This window comes from Anguilla rostrata, chromosome 4 (genome assembly GCF_018555375.3).
Source record: "Anguilla rostrata isolate EN2019 chromosome 4, ASM1855537v3, whole genome shotgun sequence".
NCBI lineage: Eukaryota > Metazoa > Chordata > Actinopteri > Anguilliformes > Anguillidae > Anguilla > Anguilla rostrata.
In genome coordinates this window covers 55,684,750-55,703,738 of record NC_057936.1, presented here as the reverse complement: position 1 = coordinate 55,703,738, position 18,989 = coordinate 55,684,750, and the positions used below count along the sequence as shown (strand labels likewise).

Here is an 18,989-nt window from a genome sequence, read left to right as displayed (position 1 = left end):
GCAAGTTATTTTTATGTATCCAGCTAATGAACTTCATTTGCATATAACAGTCACTTGCTTTAGTGAAGTCACATACACTCACCAGCCACTTCATTAGGTACTTGCTAGTACCGGGTGTGGTCTTCTGCTGCTGTAGCCCATCTGCTTCAAGGTTTGACGTGTTGTGTGTTCAGAGATGCTTTTCTGCATACCTCGGTTGTAACGAGTGGTTATTTGAGTTACTGTTGCCTTTCTATCAGCTCGAACCAGTCTGGCCATTCTCCTCTGACCTCTGCCATCAACAAGGCATTTTTGCCCAGAGAACTGCCACTCACTGGATATTTTCTCTTTTACGGACCATTCTCTGTAAACTCTAGAGTTGGTTGCGCGTGAAAATCCCAGTAGTTTCTGAAATACTCAAACCAGCCCATCTGGCACCAACAACCATGCCACGTTCAAAGTCACTTAAATCACCTTTCTTCCCCATTCTGATGCCTAAATGATTGGCTGATTAGAATTTTGTGTTAACGAGCAGTTGAACAGGTGTACCTAATGAAGTGGCCGGTGAGTGTATATTTGTGGCAAAAGTTAAAAAGGGTGGAAAGTGTAACTTCTTTAAAATGTTCTCTAAGATTTCATCCTTTCATATGATTATAAACGAGCAACAGTGGTATACAAAGTCTAGGGCACCCCTCATCAGAAAGCATGATTTTTTAATCTACATGAAGAGAAGTTAATACACCTTCTGCAGGGAACAAATTTAAACACGACACAGTTATGCAAATGTTAATGCACAATCACTATTCATTTGCTGAATTTAACAATTCAAAAAACATAAAACAGTGAATGTGAAATGTGCAAAAGTTTAGACACCCTTCCATTCGATCCATTACAACCTACTTTTTAAAAACTTGATGGACTCATTAGATTGGCTTTAATCTAAGCCAGGTGAGGACAATTCCAGAGCTTAATGAATGAATGAATGAATGAATGAATGAATCATTGCATTTACATAGCACTCTTTATGCCAATTAAATCAGGGGATGATTAGGTGGCAAGTTGGAGAGAGCCAGATTGGGATTTTAGCCAGGACACCGGGGAACCCCCTACTCTTTGCAACAAGTGTCATGGGATCTTTAATGACCACTGTGAGTCAGGACCTCGGTTTAACGTCTCATCCGAAAGACGGCATCTCCTACAGTTCAGTGTCCCCGTCACTGCACTGGGGCATTGGGGTTTATTTGACCAGAGGGAAGATTGCCCCCTGCTGGCCCACCAACACCACTTCCAGCAGCAACCCAGTATTCCCTGGTGGTCTCCCATCCAAGTACTAACCAAGCTCACGCTTGCTTAGCTTCAGCCATTCAGCAGAAGCAGGGTGCATGGTGGTATGGCTGCTGGCTTAATAAATACTGTCACCCTTCTAACCTCTCATGCTGTTGTGTTTGCTGATAACAACCATGGGCTTCCCTAAGCAGCTGACTGAAGACCTGAAATAATGGCTATAAGAATATATCTGAATGCCTCCAGCTTGGAATTTACATATGAACACAGGCTAATTAAGTGCCTGAAGTTAAAGGGAACTGTTGAAGTCAAGGCAAGATTTGGAAGACCAAGAAAAATCTGCGAAAGAACTGCTCATCTGGTCAGGTATGCAAAGCAAAACCCACATATGACAGCAAAGGACCTGCATAAAGGCTTAGCTGACAGCTGAGTAGTGACGCACGGGTCCACTGTGAAATGTTGCTCACACAAAAATGATCTACAAAGAAGAGTTGTCAGAAAGAAACCTTTCCTGCAATTTCATCACAAAAGCCAACATCTGAAGAATGTAACGTAAAACTTGAAACAAATCCAGAGATTGAAACAAAGTGCTGTGGACTTAACAAAACATTGAACAGATTTTATTTTTCTTAAACGAATTCTTTGTCCACGAACACCTAAGAAACGTTTGGAGAAAAACGGAAAGCGTTTGAAAAAAGAACACCCTACCCACTGTTAAGCATGGGGGTGGATGCATTGTGCTTTGAGGTTGTGTGGCAGCCAGTGGCACAGGGAATACTGCGTGGGTAGAAGGCAGAATGGCCCAACTAAATAACAACAAATCCTGGAAGCTAATGTCCCAGAGTCAGTAACACCTGTATAATAAGAAAGCCCACCGCTGTTTGGTGGTTTTTGGAAAAGGTATAATTTGGCTCAGGATATGCAAAATAGCTGCCCAGAAAATGCACTAAACCAGTCCAAGTGGAGTAGTACAGGCTGTCTGTCATCTATGGAGGAGGTTAACCTCCAACTGTTCTTATTTTATCCACTGGCTAGGTTGAGCACAGAATGCTAGCTAGCGCAGCACAAAATGGTGAAATATCCCACTTTTTGAAAGGAAGCAACCTTGTGGGAAACCAGGGCATATGCTCCCTCAGATTTTAGATTCTGGCCTCATATTTTATTTTTATTTGTCATTTGTAATAATAATGCATGATGATATCAGATTAAACGAGTCAAACGTATTCTTCTAAATATGGCTGAGAGAAAAAACTTCAGTAAACTTCAGCAAAACCCTAATTGCAACATAGACAATACTCAGTGAACCAAGGCAGAATGAGGGATGCTTTTGGAGCAATGCAGACAGACAAAAGGTCAGCACCTAAGCACCTTCAACACTGAAGCCACTTTTGCTTTGTCTCTCTCTCTCACTCTTTCACTCTCTTTGTCTGCAGTAAATGAATTTGCATCACAAATGTTTTCAGTGGGGCAATAGGGGTTGCGTCAATGAAAATATTAGCCAGTGCGTGTGCAAGTTTTCCTGCCGAAGAACTCGCATTTTGGTCACCAAGGCCAACTGTTACGCAATGCCTCTTTGCTAGTTTCGTGGTGAACATTCTGAACGTTGACATGACAGGCACTGTTCTGGTTAGCTGGCTAAGGAAATAGAAGTAGGCAGACAGTTCCATTCGGGTTCCACACCTTCGTCTGCACAGTGTGTCCAGCGAACACTTTGTGGATGGTAGAACACATTATGACTTCCCTGGTGTCCATCCTCTTCGCGTAAAACTTCTGCCCACTCCTGAACCTGTCTGCTTTATTCAGGAGAGCACTGGCCTTCATAGGTGGGAAACTTCATATGTGGGGCGACATAGCTCAGAAGGTAAGAGCGGTTGTCTGGCAGTCGGAGGGTTGCCGGTTCGATCCCCCGCCCTGGGCGTGTTGAAGTGTCCCTGAGCAAGACACCTAACCCCTAATTGCTCCCAATGAGTTGATTGGTACCTTGCATGGCAGCCTTGCACCATTGGTGTGTGAGTGTGTGTGTGAATGGGTGAATGAGAGGCATCAATTGTAAAAAGCACGTTGGATAAAACGCTATATAAATGCAGTCTGTTTACCAAATCCTGGTGATTCTTTGGGATTTTTCCACAACCCCCTAACTTCTTATGGTGGAGGTTCTGGAACTGAGTTGTGCTTGAACAGAAATGATACACTTGACATGGTACCCGGTTCCAAGATGGGATACTTTATTAGGTCCATCACAGCAACTCAGCCCCGTCCCGGATGGCAAAGCACACTTTCCTGTGTAGATGTTGAAATCACAGGTGTACCCACTTGAGGCATTAGCTAGCATGAAGATCATGAACTTGTCAGTTTAGACTTCATGCACTGCTTTAGCCCAATTCTTGATTATTTTGTGGGTACCATGTACTCAGCAATGAAGAGATTCTGATGAGGATGATAAAAAGGTCTTGCAGGACAGGAGGATGGAGTCAAGTAGAGGTCAGAGCCATCACGCCTCAGAGTTTGCCTCTTCCTGTCATTGCCTGCATCATCATCAGAGTCACTGATGGCCTCATACCACTTCCTGCTCATTGCTGAGGGACAGAAAGGGAGGAGGTACGGCTCTCCTCAACTCCCATAATCCTGCACAGAATGGGTCTTCACAAGCCCCAAAAGGAATACCCCCAGGTATTTGTATATTTATTGGATGGACACAGGACGCAAAGAATACTTATTTCCCAGTAAATTTCTTCTCCCTCTCCCTCTGTCTGCTCTTCTGTCATGTCCATTTGACAGTCCTGGTATCTGTGCAGGCTGGAATCGGTGCAGCAGAGGAATGTCAGGATCAGGGGCTGACATTTACCTGTCCTCAGAGTTAGCTGCAGCAGGGTGGGTGTGCTGGACCTTTTGCTGTAGACCTTGAGGTGTAAGCGATTGGATCATCTCTTCTTAGGAGGGGGGCACTGTTGAAGTGGTGGGGGTGGATGTTGAAGCAGAGGGGATGACTTAACTGTCCAATGCTGAAAAACGATGAATAATTTTAACAATAAGATAAATGCACAGGTTATGAATATGCAGTATATTCAATGTCTGCTATCAGCAGAATAACTGTTTCTGCATGTTTATCTGGCAAATATTTGATAGCTAACTTTGTTGCAGCTGATCACTCTTTACAAGCCCTCTTTATTTTATATATGTATGTGTTTGTGTGTGAATATATATATATGTATACACACACACACACACACACACACACACACACACGTTTGTATTGCTATACTTGTGAGGACTTCCCATTGACTTACATTCATTCTGTAACCTCTAACCCTAACCCTAACCCTAACCCAAGCCACTACATGCCTAACCTTAACCCTAACCTTAACCTAATTGTAACCCTAACCGCAAAACAGCCTCTTGAACTTGTGGGGACCAGCAAAAGGTCCCCACCTTGCGTAATTTTCCTCATCTTTCTAGCCTTGTGGGGACATTTGGTTCTTACAAAGATAGTATTACATGCCCACATACACACACACACACACACACACACACACAGTTTATAAGCTCTGCAGGCTTGTTTAGGTCCTTCTAAGCAAACTGTAACCCGTCCAACCTGTTTTTGCGGCCAACTAGTGTTTTGCATGGTTGTAGATGTCTTCCTTAGCCTATAACAGGCCCTTTGTAATTACTGAGCCGTTTGCCCAGGAAGGCAGTAGTTGTAATTTCAATACTTGACACAAGATGGGGCTGTTGCCAAACAAAAAAGACCTCGAGCAACCAATTTTTTACTAAATGAAGTAATTCATTTTTGAGTGCCTATATATCATATAGTAACTAGATAATGGTAACATAACCTATACTATAATAAATATATACATTTAATATTTAAGCAAAATTATGTTTGCTTATGTAAGCTTTGGCGTGTGTTGTGATATTTTTAAAAAAATACAGATCAGAAATGCATTATATATGGAATACGTTTTATCATTTGAAAATTTAGAAATTTTATTAATAAATGAAATAAATGTAACAGTAAATTTAAATAATAAATTATAGATTATAAATTATAGCATACTAGATATACGTTGTTAAATATCATTTGAGAAAATAGTTAGCTATTTAATTCTGTTGCGCTGTCTTCTGACAGACGGTGGCGCATTTCATATATCCACAGTACTACAGAAAAGTCGCTTTCCGAAGTGGAGTCTACTAAGCGTTGCTCTTCACGGAACACCAAATTTAAAATGGAGACTGAAAAGGCTTACAATTGGAATTCCGTCAAACAGTCTTAAACAAATTAATATAAGGTTTGTGTGATGCAAAAACTGTTGGCAAGCAAGTTTTTTTTTTTTTTTTTTTTAGGTAGGCCTGTATTTTCACTGTTTATCCTTATGCATGAGCAAAATATGTTTCTATATGGCAATTCAATTGTGAACAATTCCAGAAGTGCAACTTGTATTCAGAATTTCATTATTCATTGTTCATAATAGTTGTTCCATAAGCAGCAAAATATGCGTTGAGCAACCTTAACTACGATATAACCTAGATTTCAAACATACTTTTAATTTGAGAAAATAAAAACTTCTGGATTCATTGTGGTTTGTTAATTCAAAGGAAGTTCAATAAAGCGTAGAGTTGATCTAGAGTTCAGTTTCAGGGCAACTATAATATTTTTCCATTTTATGAGACCGCAAGGCACTATATTATCGTAGGCTATAGTGTGGTCTGCTTTTACGCTCACACAAAAAAATCTCAGCGAACTAGAAACACAGCCTTTGATTTCCAGGGAACAAATACAATGTCGTAGGCTACATTGTAAAATGTCTTGGTCTTGTCTCAGTCTCCCCTTAACTATGTATATGTACAGTAACAATGGCTGTATTTTGAGTCAATAGCATCATGGAGTACGAGTAGGCTAATGGTAATAGCAAACAGTGCCACTGAACAAATGTGTGATTTGTTTATTATATAGCCAGCAAAGAGAAGGCTACTGGTTGCATTAGTTAAATACTTAACATGAAGTACACTATAACACGAACAGCCTGAAGCGAAACTGTTAAAAAATACAATGACTCTTACTTTTTCGTCTTAAAATAAATAGCTCTATCAGCCTAAAAAAAATAACTAAGAGAATAAGCGTACTCAATTTTCTTAGTACTTTGACAGCTCCTGTTGTCTGTTGGAAAGCCCATCACTCAATGCGTCTTGATTGAACAGTAAATTGCTCCGTGTTCTCTGGAGACAAGTGCTTGGGGCGCGCTTTTAACGACGAACGCCTTGGCAATGACGACGAAGTGTTGGAAATAACTTTTATGTATAACTTTGTTCCTTATGTAATTGTAATAAAATAAATTCAACAACATTAATTTAAGATAACAGGTCCAGGTTTTGTGCGCTCTTCGAACTTTGGGTGGAGGTTGACATGCGCGTTTGACACTTGGACACATTGGAATGTGACATTAGGTTATCCTTGTCCGCCCACTGTACAAAAAATGTTTTGTTACCCTCTTACGACTCACCAAGCCATAAACCTTTATTCATTACATCCATCTGTTACTATGTATTGTGAACAAGTCATTATTATGTTTTATGACAACTTTTGGCACATAACAACAGAGTTTTTTGTTTTTAATTAAACTGGGATTAGCGAGACCAATTAAATGATCTCACTACGAAAGCCCCCTTTTATTAAATTGCACGGCAGATATATTAAGTTTCACTGACACCGGGTCCCGAGAAAAGCATAATGATGCAAAAATATATAGACTAATTGTTGGCCTATGCGATTCACTAGGTCTCCTGACTCATCAAGATTTGGACTTGGAGGGACAGTTGAGAACCTATTTAAAACGCGGAGATGATTATTAGAGTTGCATGTAGATGGTCGACTCACATATGTAAATACAATTAGAAAGGGGATTTGATATTATTATAACAAACACGACTATACTTTAATAAACGTGTCTTGACGGGCCGCGTCGGGAGTTAGGAATTCTTTTTTCTATTTTCTATTAAATGAACAGGACCGACTGCATACTGTCAATCCTCCACTTGTGTTTACACTGTTATATTTGGTGGAAGAAAGTAAACACTTTAACTCTGCCAAGCAAAGAGGGTAGACGGATTATGTTTCCATGGCATCAAATTTCAGGAGCCCTGCAATCTTAATTTGAAAATACAGTGAACTTGCACATTGTCGTCTTTCAGTACCCTGGAGTTGCGCCATCGTGCACATTTGCAAAGACCAATGTTTGTTAATGCATCTCTTTTATATACTTAAACAAATACAGGGGGAAATGGTAAATACGTTGTGGGGGCATTGTGATTTCTGCTCTAATGATTTCTGGTTTGTTCATGTTGGTTGGTAATGGTTTAAAAAAGTAGGTACAAAGTGTTTAGGAAAATAGTTTCTGTCACAATGCAATTGCATTGACCTTTAAAACGAAAAAGTAAGAAAATTAAAGGCAATGCTGTGCTTCAAGATTTCCTGTTGTAGTTACTCCCTCCCTTGGGAACAGAGTGCCCACTTTAAATAACAATTTTGAGAAAGATAGGCTATTTTGATTAATTCTCGTTTTTCCCCCAGATGAAATCAAAAGAAATCACGGTTGTATCTGCAAAAGGTGCCAGTCACCACTTGTTATGTAACACTATTCGTTGATGAGACCTGAAGTCAGATTGTTTTTTTTTTTTCTTACTGTGCGATCAGCTCCTTAATAGAGAAAAGATAAATAAGTATAAGTAAATAAACCTGTGTGCATTTTTTGCATGATTTGTTGCTTAGTTGTGACGGGTATACTCAAAGGAACCGTTGTTCAAGTGATGCACGTTTTATTATGCAGATTTTGCTTATGTATTTTAAAAATATTGAGTTCGTTTTATTGAAATAATAGCAATTTATACGTATGATAAGATATTTACGGTGAATTCAACAGGAATATTCTTGTTAACGGGATGTAAACACAACAGAGCCTACTGTTATATAAACTATATCAACAGAGTCGGTTACTGCAGTTTACACCCTAACTGCAAAGCGGAACGCCAGGCCATCGAGAGGAAAAAAAGCATGTTCTAATTTATTACATTTATTGCAAAAATGTTAGGGATCGCATATACTACATTTTTAATATCTTCAGACGAACCTTAAACAATTGCTTTATCTTTAAAATGTGCTATGTTAAACATTTTAGTTCTATCAAAGTAAGAATAGAAAAACAAGGACTGTGTGCGGCGTGAAAACTTGAGACTATTAAAGTCTCTATTTTTACTTTTATGTAGTATTGCTTTAATCATATACGTGGAATTTATATTTTAATACCATGAAATAGAAAAGGCCAAAACAGACTGTCTAGTTACTCAGATATGTAGTGGACAAAAATAAAACATAGTAAAAATAAATAAATGAAGTTGATGCACGGGAATTTAAATAACAGAATATTACACTACAAAAGTTTTAACATTATGATTAATGTCAGTAAGACTGGTCACAGTCATTTGCAAACAAGTATCATACCATGTATTATTATTATTATTATTTATTATTCTTAGGCTATTACTACTAATAATAATAATAATAATAATAATACTACAATTATTACTGCTACAACCTCTACTATTTCCGCACCACTACACTAAGCGGAATGGGTAAACATTCTATTTATTGGCCTCTTTCAACAATGGTAAAAATACAACAAAATAACTGGTACAAAACAAAGCTTGGTTCAGAGCTCAACTGCGCGCGTGTGTAAGAGTGCGTGTGACGTGAAAGAAAGGACAGTAAGATGGAATGGGCCCTCTTCATTTTGTAGAAAATAACATTTATTTCTAGCAAATGCCACACATAATGTGACTGTACAGCTGAAAACATTAGGAAAGCAAAACGTAGTTCAGCACAGACAATAATGCAGTTGCACCAAATAGAACTATATTGTCGCTGATTATGTTGGGTACATTTACAAATATAATATAATTATCTAGAAATGCAATATACAATATATTGTTGAGAGACAAGAAGACACAAAAACAAAACAAGAAATGCCTAAACTTCATTAGTTAAATTTGAAATGTCAGGCTTTCGGCTATAATATTGAACACAAAAAGAAATCCAGCTACACATTAGAGAAATAACTTAGAAATACTTTAATTTGTTTAAAATGGGGTCACACTTAAGACTGATACTGAATTAAGCCCCATAATGATGACATTAGTAACTAGAGATTCAATAACTTTAAAATAGAAAGAACATTAAAATAACAGTTAAAAGATATTACAAAATTGCACCGAGGAACTCTAGACTTCAGCGGATGGTCATCCGGTGACCCTCCGCTTCTAAAGTTATCTTTAAGAATTGGATCCAAATATAAAATCAAACTGGAATCCCACAAATAACAAGACTGATACTGAGAGCGTGTTTCTTTTCTTTTTTCATTTTGTATATTTATTATGCTTCATTGGTTACCGGGAATCAGCACTGGTCCACTTGTAATCAAATTAATTTTGATCCAATCTATCACAATACCTAAAATGATTAAGAGCCACCATCATGTATTAAATTAAAATTTTCAGCTGCGCGCTATTCTCAAATAACCACCTTAAACATTGCGTTTCAGGCATTTACGACGTTGCTCAGAAAAGCCTATTACGGTGGTGTTGGTCTTATTTTGTGATTAGCGGGCGCATATCGACTTCGGTACAATTCCAGCTAGTTAACGTATTGCTGATATTGTATTTCTTGTCGGTTTTGGGCAAACCTCTGAAATGTTTTCTTTACAGACATTTCTGACAGGTAAAGTCTGTACACAGCCAGATGCATTATTAGCCATTAAGAAACGTCTGGCCACAAATACATTGTCATATCAATTTGCATGCCTTCGTCAACCACTATATAATGACCCTGTGTAGCAACTTAAGACAGAATAATTGTACTGTGAGTACCTCACTGCTTATCGGGGGTATTGTTCACCAAAGGTCCGTACAATCCACTGGTGTACCCCGAGTCCTTGTGCAAAATCGTTCTGTCCCTTATGAGGTCACTGAACGCATAGTCCATCGGTGGCCTGAAGCCCAGAGTTGGCATCAGGCCAGCTGTAGAGTAGGGAGTCATGAAGGCCAGCCCTCTGCTGTGGGCCGAGTAGGCGAGCCGCAGGGGGTTCAGGCCCAGGTGGGTGCTCAGGGGGTACGTGCCGGGGTCGGCGCCGAAGTGCGGCGCGTTGGGCTGCAGCGGGGAGAAGGCCGACCTGTTGCTCAGCGTCATGGCTCCAGGCAGCATGGGCCTGGGGGCGGCGGAGGCGGACGGGGGCTGCACGTTCTGGAGCATCCGCTCGGCCGTCCACGCCTCCTCGGGGGCCTTGGGCTGCCCGCTGTTGTTGAGGATCTGCTCGATGGCCTGCACCACGTCCTTCCCGCAGCCCTGCAGGACCAGCTCCAGGACGCTCCGCTTGTGGCTGGGGAACACGCGGGTCAGGATGTCGATGGCGTTCATCTGCTTGGAGGCGGCGGAGGACGGCGACGGCTCCTGCTCGTCTTTGTCCGTTTCCGACCCGGAGTCGGACCCCAGGGGGCTGATCGAGCCCGGGGTCTCTTCTCCGTCTTTCAGAGTTTTGGAAATGGGAGAACTGACAAACGAGGATTCTCCGTCGCCGTTCTCAGAACCAGAGCCATGGCGCACCTCAGGAGACGAAATCCCTGGCATGGATTCTGTGTCAGTGGACACTGACTTTCCCAGAGCTTGCTGTGGGGTCATTGACCTCGGTATTTGGGCTTTCGGAAACAAGTCAAACTTCTGAATGTTTCCATCTGTAAAATAAAGACCGACACAACGAATCACATCTACGATGTCCACTCAATCTAAAGTTCAAGGTGGTTGGCTGCTTGGTGAAGAAAATTGTTTTACTTTCTGACTCAGGGTGTAGATTGCAGACAATCTAGTTTGTCAGTTACACTACATATGCAACAAGTGAAAAACAGCAGATAAATAAATCCGAGGTCAAACTAAAAGAAACGAAATGCATATACGTTGTTCTGTGTATAGACTATTTGTTTTAGATAAGTCAGGCAGATAAACGCACAGAAATTGCAGAACAAATTATTCTAAAGTTAAGGTTGCAGATCATTACAAGTAGTTTTTTTCCTAAATATAAGATTTGCTTACCAGAGTTAGATTCGTTGCTCACAGATCCAAAGACCTCATAGTTTTGGCGAGGTGGAATAATACCATTGGCAGCCGCCAGTGCTAGACCCTCCGCTGTGCCGTACAGGAGCTGTAGCTCTCGCGCTTCGTTCTCCTCCTGAGCCTGCTGCCTGCGCAGGGCCACTTGTGCGGCCATCACGCGCTGCCTTTCAGCGATCAGTGTGCACTTGGCACACATGCAGTCCTTCCAACGGCAGTAACGCTTGTGCCCCTTCAGCGCTGACACTACACCGTGGTTCCTGCACCGAGCGCACTTGGGAGTGCGGGGATACTTCTCCGTGGCGCGGAGGAGCAACGGGGGACCCCGGAGAAGGCTGCTGGCCATAGAAACTGGGATGGAGGCAGCAGCTCCAGGGTGGACCTGGGATCCTGATGGGGCTGTAGGGATGTCTGATCTCATATCCATGTCCTCTTTAATATTTGTATATACTTCTAACAAGCTAACTACAACTTCCTTCCCCTCAGTCTCAACTTCGTACGTTGAAGTGTGAAATTCGGAAGAAATTTTTAACGCATTTGTTTCTTGACGCCACGTTGACGTAAAATTAAATATATCATCAAGAGATCCTTTCTGATCCTACGGTACGTATTCAAACTTAATTTAGAAGGCAATTTAGAAGGAGTTTGTAGAAGAGGAACATCGGGTTCTTATGGTACGCAATAGGTTGTCTAAGCTGCAACTTTTAGAATGAGATCGTGTCTATGATTTATTGTACGGTGTACACCTACAATTTTTTAATACAAAATCAAGCATTCCTCCCCATACTGTTAGTTACAGAATCTTCATACGCCTGTGTTTTGTCCATCGAATTCTTCTTTGGTAATATAGTTTATCCTTTAAAATTCTGCTACGGTTCACCAAAACAATTGGTCCAAAAATGAGAAACAAGTGGGGAAAAAACGAGGATTGTTAGGAAGGAAAAGTTCAGATAGTCTTGGAATGCCAAACTATAAAAATCAAAATCCAAGGTCTGTCGCCTGATCAATGAGAAAATAGTAAGACCCGTTTAACTTAATTTCACCAAAAAGAGTTGAAGTTGTTACTGGCACCAGCGTGAGACACTAACTAACTCGAATGATTGCCACTAGATACAGATCTCTCTCTCTCTCTATTGTTGCTCCTACGTTTTCATTAGACAAATTTGACAACAATGTGGCGCCTGTCATTGGCCAAAAGGGGAAGGTGCAATCTGATTGGCTTGTCCCTTTTTTCAACTGTGTCCACCTGAGTTCTTTCTCAAACAACAAGTGTTTAAAATCTGGAGGAGATCCTGCAGAGCAAAAAAGATATTACTTATAATAGCGAACTTACATTTATATGATAATAATAATTATGCAAATAAATAAACAATATATTATCTGGCAAAGTAATTTAATGTCCCCTGTATTTGTGATGATTTAATTGACAAATATATAGCTGTAACTATTTGTGGCTGAACAGGGTTAATAATTTAATATTTCTTTGTTTTATTTTTTGCAGTGACAAGTATCCATGTTGCATTTCCACGCGATATATCCACGTATATATTTGATATGTGAACAGTACATTTTGGAATATAAAATGTCATTTCTTATTATTTAAATGTGCCCTTCATTTAGTTATGTGGGATGCGATTAAAGGTCTTGGTGACGTCATCATCGGCCAAGAAGTCTGTAAAATGAAAAGGTAAGTTACAAATACACTAAATATAAATGTGTAAGAAATCTGCAATTTGCGCACTTTTCTGACTTTATAAGAACAAATTATACTTATAAATTAAATACGGTCTAAATGAACGTTTTCCTGCGGTCTGTAGAACAAGTAGTACAATATGAGCATATCCTTCAGTATTTACAGTCAGCTGTGAGAAAATGAAACTGTTGCCAGTGTAAGTAATGCGGTCACATTTTATATATCAGATGAATCGCGTGAATTTAAGTGATTTGCACAGTTTGTCTAGGCTTCTTGCTTTTTTGAACGCATCATTCACTACTTACAAAAAGCAAAACGTACATTATTTAGCCTATTTGATAAGTACTGCATCCTTTCTGCTAAACATGTTTCTCTGAATATACAGTTGTGAAAAACAATACTAAAACGATAAAATAGTTCAAAATTTGAAAATCGTTTCAATTATTCTGCAATTGCACGTGACAATTGTTCGTTTAGCTCATTAATTGTATGATGCTACATTATCTTAAATTAGTATCAAGTATAGGCCTACGTATAATAAATATTTACGCATGATATAGCCTACTAGTCAGTGAACATGCACGTTATGCACGTTATCAGTGAAACTAGCTTTAAAAACAAAACTGTCAACAGTTTATATTGCGATTAGATATTTTCATCTGCCTTTGTATGTCGAAATGATCCTGTAAAAACACATTGCCAGACAAAATCCGCGTCTGTAAGTTCTGTTTTTAAAGTCTGTTATCTTTAGCGATCGCCGTACAATAACTGCTTTGCGCAACGGCTCAGAGTGCGATTTATCTGATAACCAACATCACGCAGGCATATGTCACAAACACCTCAGAAAAAGGACACATTCTTTTAATTTTCTTCGTTTTCCTATTTGAAGACTGTACAACGCCCGTGGATATTCACAACTTTTCAAATAAATATGTATTACGAATATTTTATCCTTATGGTCTGGGTTTTGAGTGTGTGTGCATGTGTGTGTGTGTTTTTTTTTTTTTTTTTGTAAGTATTTTGCTAAATTAACACGTTCCATTTCATGACTTGGGTAATTTAGCACTCCGTGTCCATACAGAAGTATGTTTGTATAATTTTAATTACATACCAATACTGATGTTAGATCTGCAATATTAAGAGAATAAAATATTTTACCAAAGGGTGTTACGGTCTAATTGTGATGAAATTATTTTATGAAAACAACTTCGACAAAAGGAGCCTATGACCTATTCAGTTTTCTTGAAGCTGATGATAGAATAAAATAGTAAATATTAAAGGTGTATAGGAACTTGTTCATATAAGTTTCTGTGTTCAAATCATTTCCAGCGCTTCAAATTCAAACTGACAAAGAATAAAATCACTTCCCGAGCAGCAACGCCTTTTTGGCATTTAACGTCCGGCCAGAAGCAGTTATTGTTTCTGGGTCACGTGAAATGACTAACATGGTTTAATTTGAGTGGATTCGTACATTACAATGCACTCGTGCAATGCAAACAGTACGCTTTATTGCAACTTTAATGCACGTCCATGTCCCTTAAATGGGTTTGACATGTTTGTTCCATATTTGTATTTTGAGACAGCAGCCAAGCTTCGCCTCCGCCCGAACTACTACCATGCCTTTGCGGACATAGAGGTAAAGAGGACTATAAATACAGATATATCTGTTGCATTGATATAACGTTAATCCTAGTTTTGTATTTGTGTCTGCATATCAAGATCTAAACAAAACCCCGTCATGTTGCCACTTATTTCTAAACTAACTTGACGGATGGACAGGCGTGAAAACCATAGTCTTCATTTATTTATAAGGAATTTCGTTTTGGCTAATTCCAGAAATACTTGCACTACGGTCACTATGGTTTCATGTAATACTGTAATGCATTTTGCGCTGTGACTGACAGAAATAGACTCTCATATTTTGAAGGTCAGGTCTTGGGTATTGCTGTCAGGTCAAGTGTCCTGGTAGGAACGTCAAGGAGGCAACTGAATTCTGAGCAGCTTATTTGTGTACTCGTCTTGTCAATCGTGAGATATCCATCTATCTATCTCTGTATGCGTGTGTGTGTGTATATATATATAGGCTATACAATTTGGTGTTTTCAGTTTGACGGTAGTGGACGGTTTGCGTACGTTGCCACAGTACCAATAAAAGCGTTCTTCATCAGCTTGCAATTGTTTATTTGACGGAAAAGAGCAGGGCGTGTGCCGATCACTGTTAAGTCTCACCCACGTCACCCAAAACAAACACATCAACGACAAAAATTGAGCAATTTCAAAGGGGAAAATATTTGGCCAAGCCTTTCACCTACTAATAAATGAACGATTCCTTCACTCAGTCTCATTTATATATAAAATGCTTAATTGCAGGGCTGTTTAAAAAAAAATTATTTCACAACAGTCAACCCACCCTCTATTCCCGATCGACTGACCTCGCGCACCTTCTCACATTTAGCTGACTTGTCGAGTACCCTTTACTTCTGATGTGAACGCTTCTTTCTGCTCCCCGTTTTCCTGCGTTTCCAAGCGGTCTTGCCGCTGACTTTCAATTGTTTACATACTGAATCACAGTAAGCAAATGCCATCTGTTTCCCCCCGCTGCTTTCATCTGCACCTTTAATTACCTAACCAACAGACTAATAGAGATGATATTAAACTAAATCTTTTTGACATTCAAAGTAATTATCTCGGCAGCGATCTCACACGAATGAAAATGTTCATTATGAACCCACACGTAGGCACAGCATACACAAAGTTGTGCCGTGACCAATATTCTTGATACAAAGCCTGTAACGGACAGATATCGATTGTAGCCTGTAATTTTGAAAATATTTAGTTCCCACTCAACGCATAGCTAAAGAGGAAGCAGATTTTAACGTTTGAAAGATAATTGTATTTTATTGGTTATTCATTTCCAAATTTGATATATAAAATAAAGATATATGAAATTTTAGGTTAGCTTAGAGAAACAATTTCGGTTAATTTCAGTGTAAATCCTGGGCAAGCAGCCCGTTTTCCCTAAGCCATTTTACATTTACTGCACAATATTTCGACCCAAGTGCAAGGGGAAGAAAAATGTTAGTTATATAACAAGTGTTATATTTTTTACACATAAATTAATTTCAGTTTGCCTAACCATTACTCCATAAAATATGAAACTTCTTAAAACTAAGCACTAGCGGTGTTAATGCATTTCTCTCCCCATTCAATCCTAAATAATTAGCCACTTTTAATTAGGTCCTCTGTAATTTCCAATTAAATGCCGATGAACAATTAAAAGTGACTAAGGGCACTTTTGAAATTCGACATTCTTTTAACAGTTCATTAGACCTATGCAAAAAAAAAAAAAAAAAAAAAAACCATGCAATGCTTTCACTTCTTTAAAAATGCGACAGATGACTGAGTTTTTACACCTTTTTAGATCTTCACAAAAGGGACGCTTGACCCAACATATGTAGCAGCATGTTTCTGCTCCTCCAGCACCCTGGTGAGGTATTCTAGCGACCTTTCTGGCTGCTGTTGCCCCGCCTGAACACGGCTGGACCCGATTGCCTCCCGGGGGCTCCCGCTGAAATCGCCGAGTCTATTAAGCGCTACAGAGGTTAGAGTAGCAGATACAAGGGTACCCAAGCAGCGCATGATTTGGGAAAAACCAGTGCCTCTTTACACGCTTCAGCTCTTCACCAAGTGCTCATTAGGTTGTTAACCTCTAGTTCACATGAAAAGCTCCTGTGATGAAGAACTCTTTAGCGAATGGAAGCATCCCCCCGAAGGCAGATAACAAAGCCTTAAAACAACTGCTCAAAATAAGCTTTTATTTGTTACTCCAAAGTTGCTTTTGTTCATAACACTTGCGCGCATACACACACTGTAAGATTTGAAAAATAATCATTTTAGTTTTATCTCAAGGAAACCTGTTGCTTCTTTAAAGAGCCAAATTAAACAAGAACGGGACGAAAGGGCTTTCAATGAAATATTAATTTCCTGTATGCTACAGTAGTCTACACTCAGACCATTGTAAATGTAAAATAAAGATGTGTACCAAAACTACAGAGCTCTAGCTGTGACGAAAACCAGTTAAATTTGAGAATGACAAACGCGTAGCCATTTTTTCCCCATATACACGCAACTATGTTTCTGCAGAATATAGCAAAAACTTCCACGGTTTCCTGTGTAAAGGTCATTTACGGATAGTTTTTCCATGAAAACGTCCGAAGAATGGCCTTCTTAATATATTTTGTTTTCGTTATTTTAACATGCATCCAACTGACGGAGTTTGTAAACGCAGCGATACAACCCTTTGTAGCAAAACACTAGGGGAAAATATTTCTGACTGAACTGGAAGGTGGACACGTGCAACATAATCTTAGTTACAGCAGAATTTTAAAATAATGGCTTCGAAACCATTGCTATTGCTGTGATTAAAAAAATAATAATAATCAGGTGTTCAACTGAGGACGAGCGACAGGAGAGGCGATGTTTGCAAGATCAACAACCACTTCAACCTGAGAGTCCTTCACTTGCAGCGCCCGTATAATGATGCTCTTATTTCTACTTGGGATATTACCAAGGACGGACAAGAAACAAACAGCCTTGCGCTCCTAATTCCCACAGCTATTGTATGGATGTTTCTGTGCTTTAAAATGTCCATCTTTATTTAGCCCAGTTCGTTTCTGCAGCCCCTGAGGCGTGGATTAGACTAGCTGGCAGTGTTGATCACCTCATTGAAGGTTAAATGGCCTGCGAATAGAACGAGAGAAAGTTTATGATGAATAAGAAGGGTCCTAATTTAAGGTTTCATTCGCAATTTAGTTATAAATAAATAAAAATTGCCATGACAATTTATTAAAAGTACAAAAAATAAAAAAGGACGAACACGACAACTATTACTGACAATGACATTAATAAAAATGACAATTATAATGATAATAATAATACTGAACCTAGCATTATTACATTATATTATTATTATTATTATTATTATTATTATTATTATTATTAATAATTATAATAATTATAATAATAATTAAATATTCCTTATAATTTTATTATTATAGGATAGGCTACATATGAAGTAAGGCTAACATAATATGGGGTGAGGTGCAAGATATTATTTATGCTAACAGTTTCTATGTTCATATATTTTTTCATTCGTGCAGAACTGTGCACATAAAAGAACTGATGCATTGGTGTGTGCCTGCGTGCATGCGTGCGTGCGTGCGCCTTCAGGTATACACCGGGCAATTAAAATGCAGGCTCCATCCCCCTACATCTGCCTCCTTTACCAAAGAATCGCACAGAAAAGAAAGTGGCTTAAGAAAGAGCCTGCATTGAGATCACAGATGGAGTATAGGTTTTTGCAAGAAATTTGAGAAACACCATTGTCCCAAATCAAAACTCAATGTGTTGCTCTACAATGGGCTCCGCTTTGAGCTCCTCCGCTTCAATCGGCCTTGTTTTTTAAACTTGAAGTGTTCAGCACAAAGACTGGCCTCCTAAATGTCACAACCGCTTCGATTCCAAGTGTGGCTCTCCTGCTAGATGGTGTTAAAAAAAGAAAAAGAACACAATTATGAAGCAATAATTACTCTACTTCAGTTCGCACGCCACTGCTCCCATTGAAACTCCCTTAGCCCCATTTAATGCTTTATTCCAGAGCATGATAATCCGAATACCATAGCTTTACGTTTTTTTCCTTCAGCAGATTTTAAAAGATAGGAATTGAAGGGAGGGGTCATGGTAAATACATGAATATTCAATATTATAACAATCGTAAAATGTATTAGACATATTTACCATTTACGTTCATACTGCACCATATTCACTCACCAGATACAGATGATGGTTCACTCACATTAAAAGGACATTATTATTATTATTATTATT

General features: G+C 39.2%; 1 protein-coding gene across 1 annotated transcript; it reads right to left on the bottom strand.

Annotated features, from left to right (window-relative positions):
* Nucleotides 1–9,042: 9,042 nt before the first annotated feature.
* dmrta2 (DMRT-like family A2) lies at nucleotides 9,043–18,042 on the bottom strand. Its single transcript, XM_064333325.1, has 2 exons — nucleotides 11,393–18,042; nucleotides 9,043–11,037 (listed from the first exon to the last, which is right to left on the bottom strand). The coding sequence occupies exons 1-2, from the start codon at nucleotides 11,835–11,837 to the stop codon at nucleotides 10,178–10,180; spliced, it is 1,305 nt and encodes a 434-aa protein (XP_064189395.1). The 5' UTR covers nucleotides 11,838–18,042; the 3' UTR covers nucleotides 9,043–10,177.
* Between the last annotated feature and the right edge of the window lie 947 nt (nucleotides 18,043–18,989).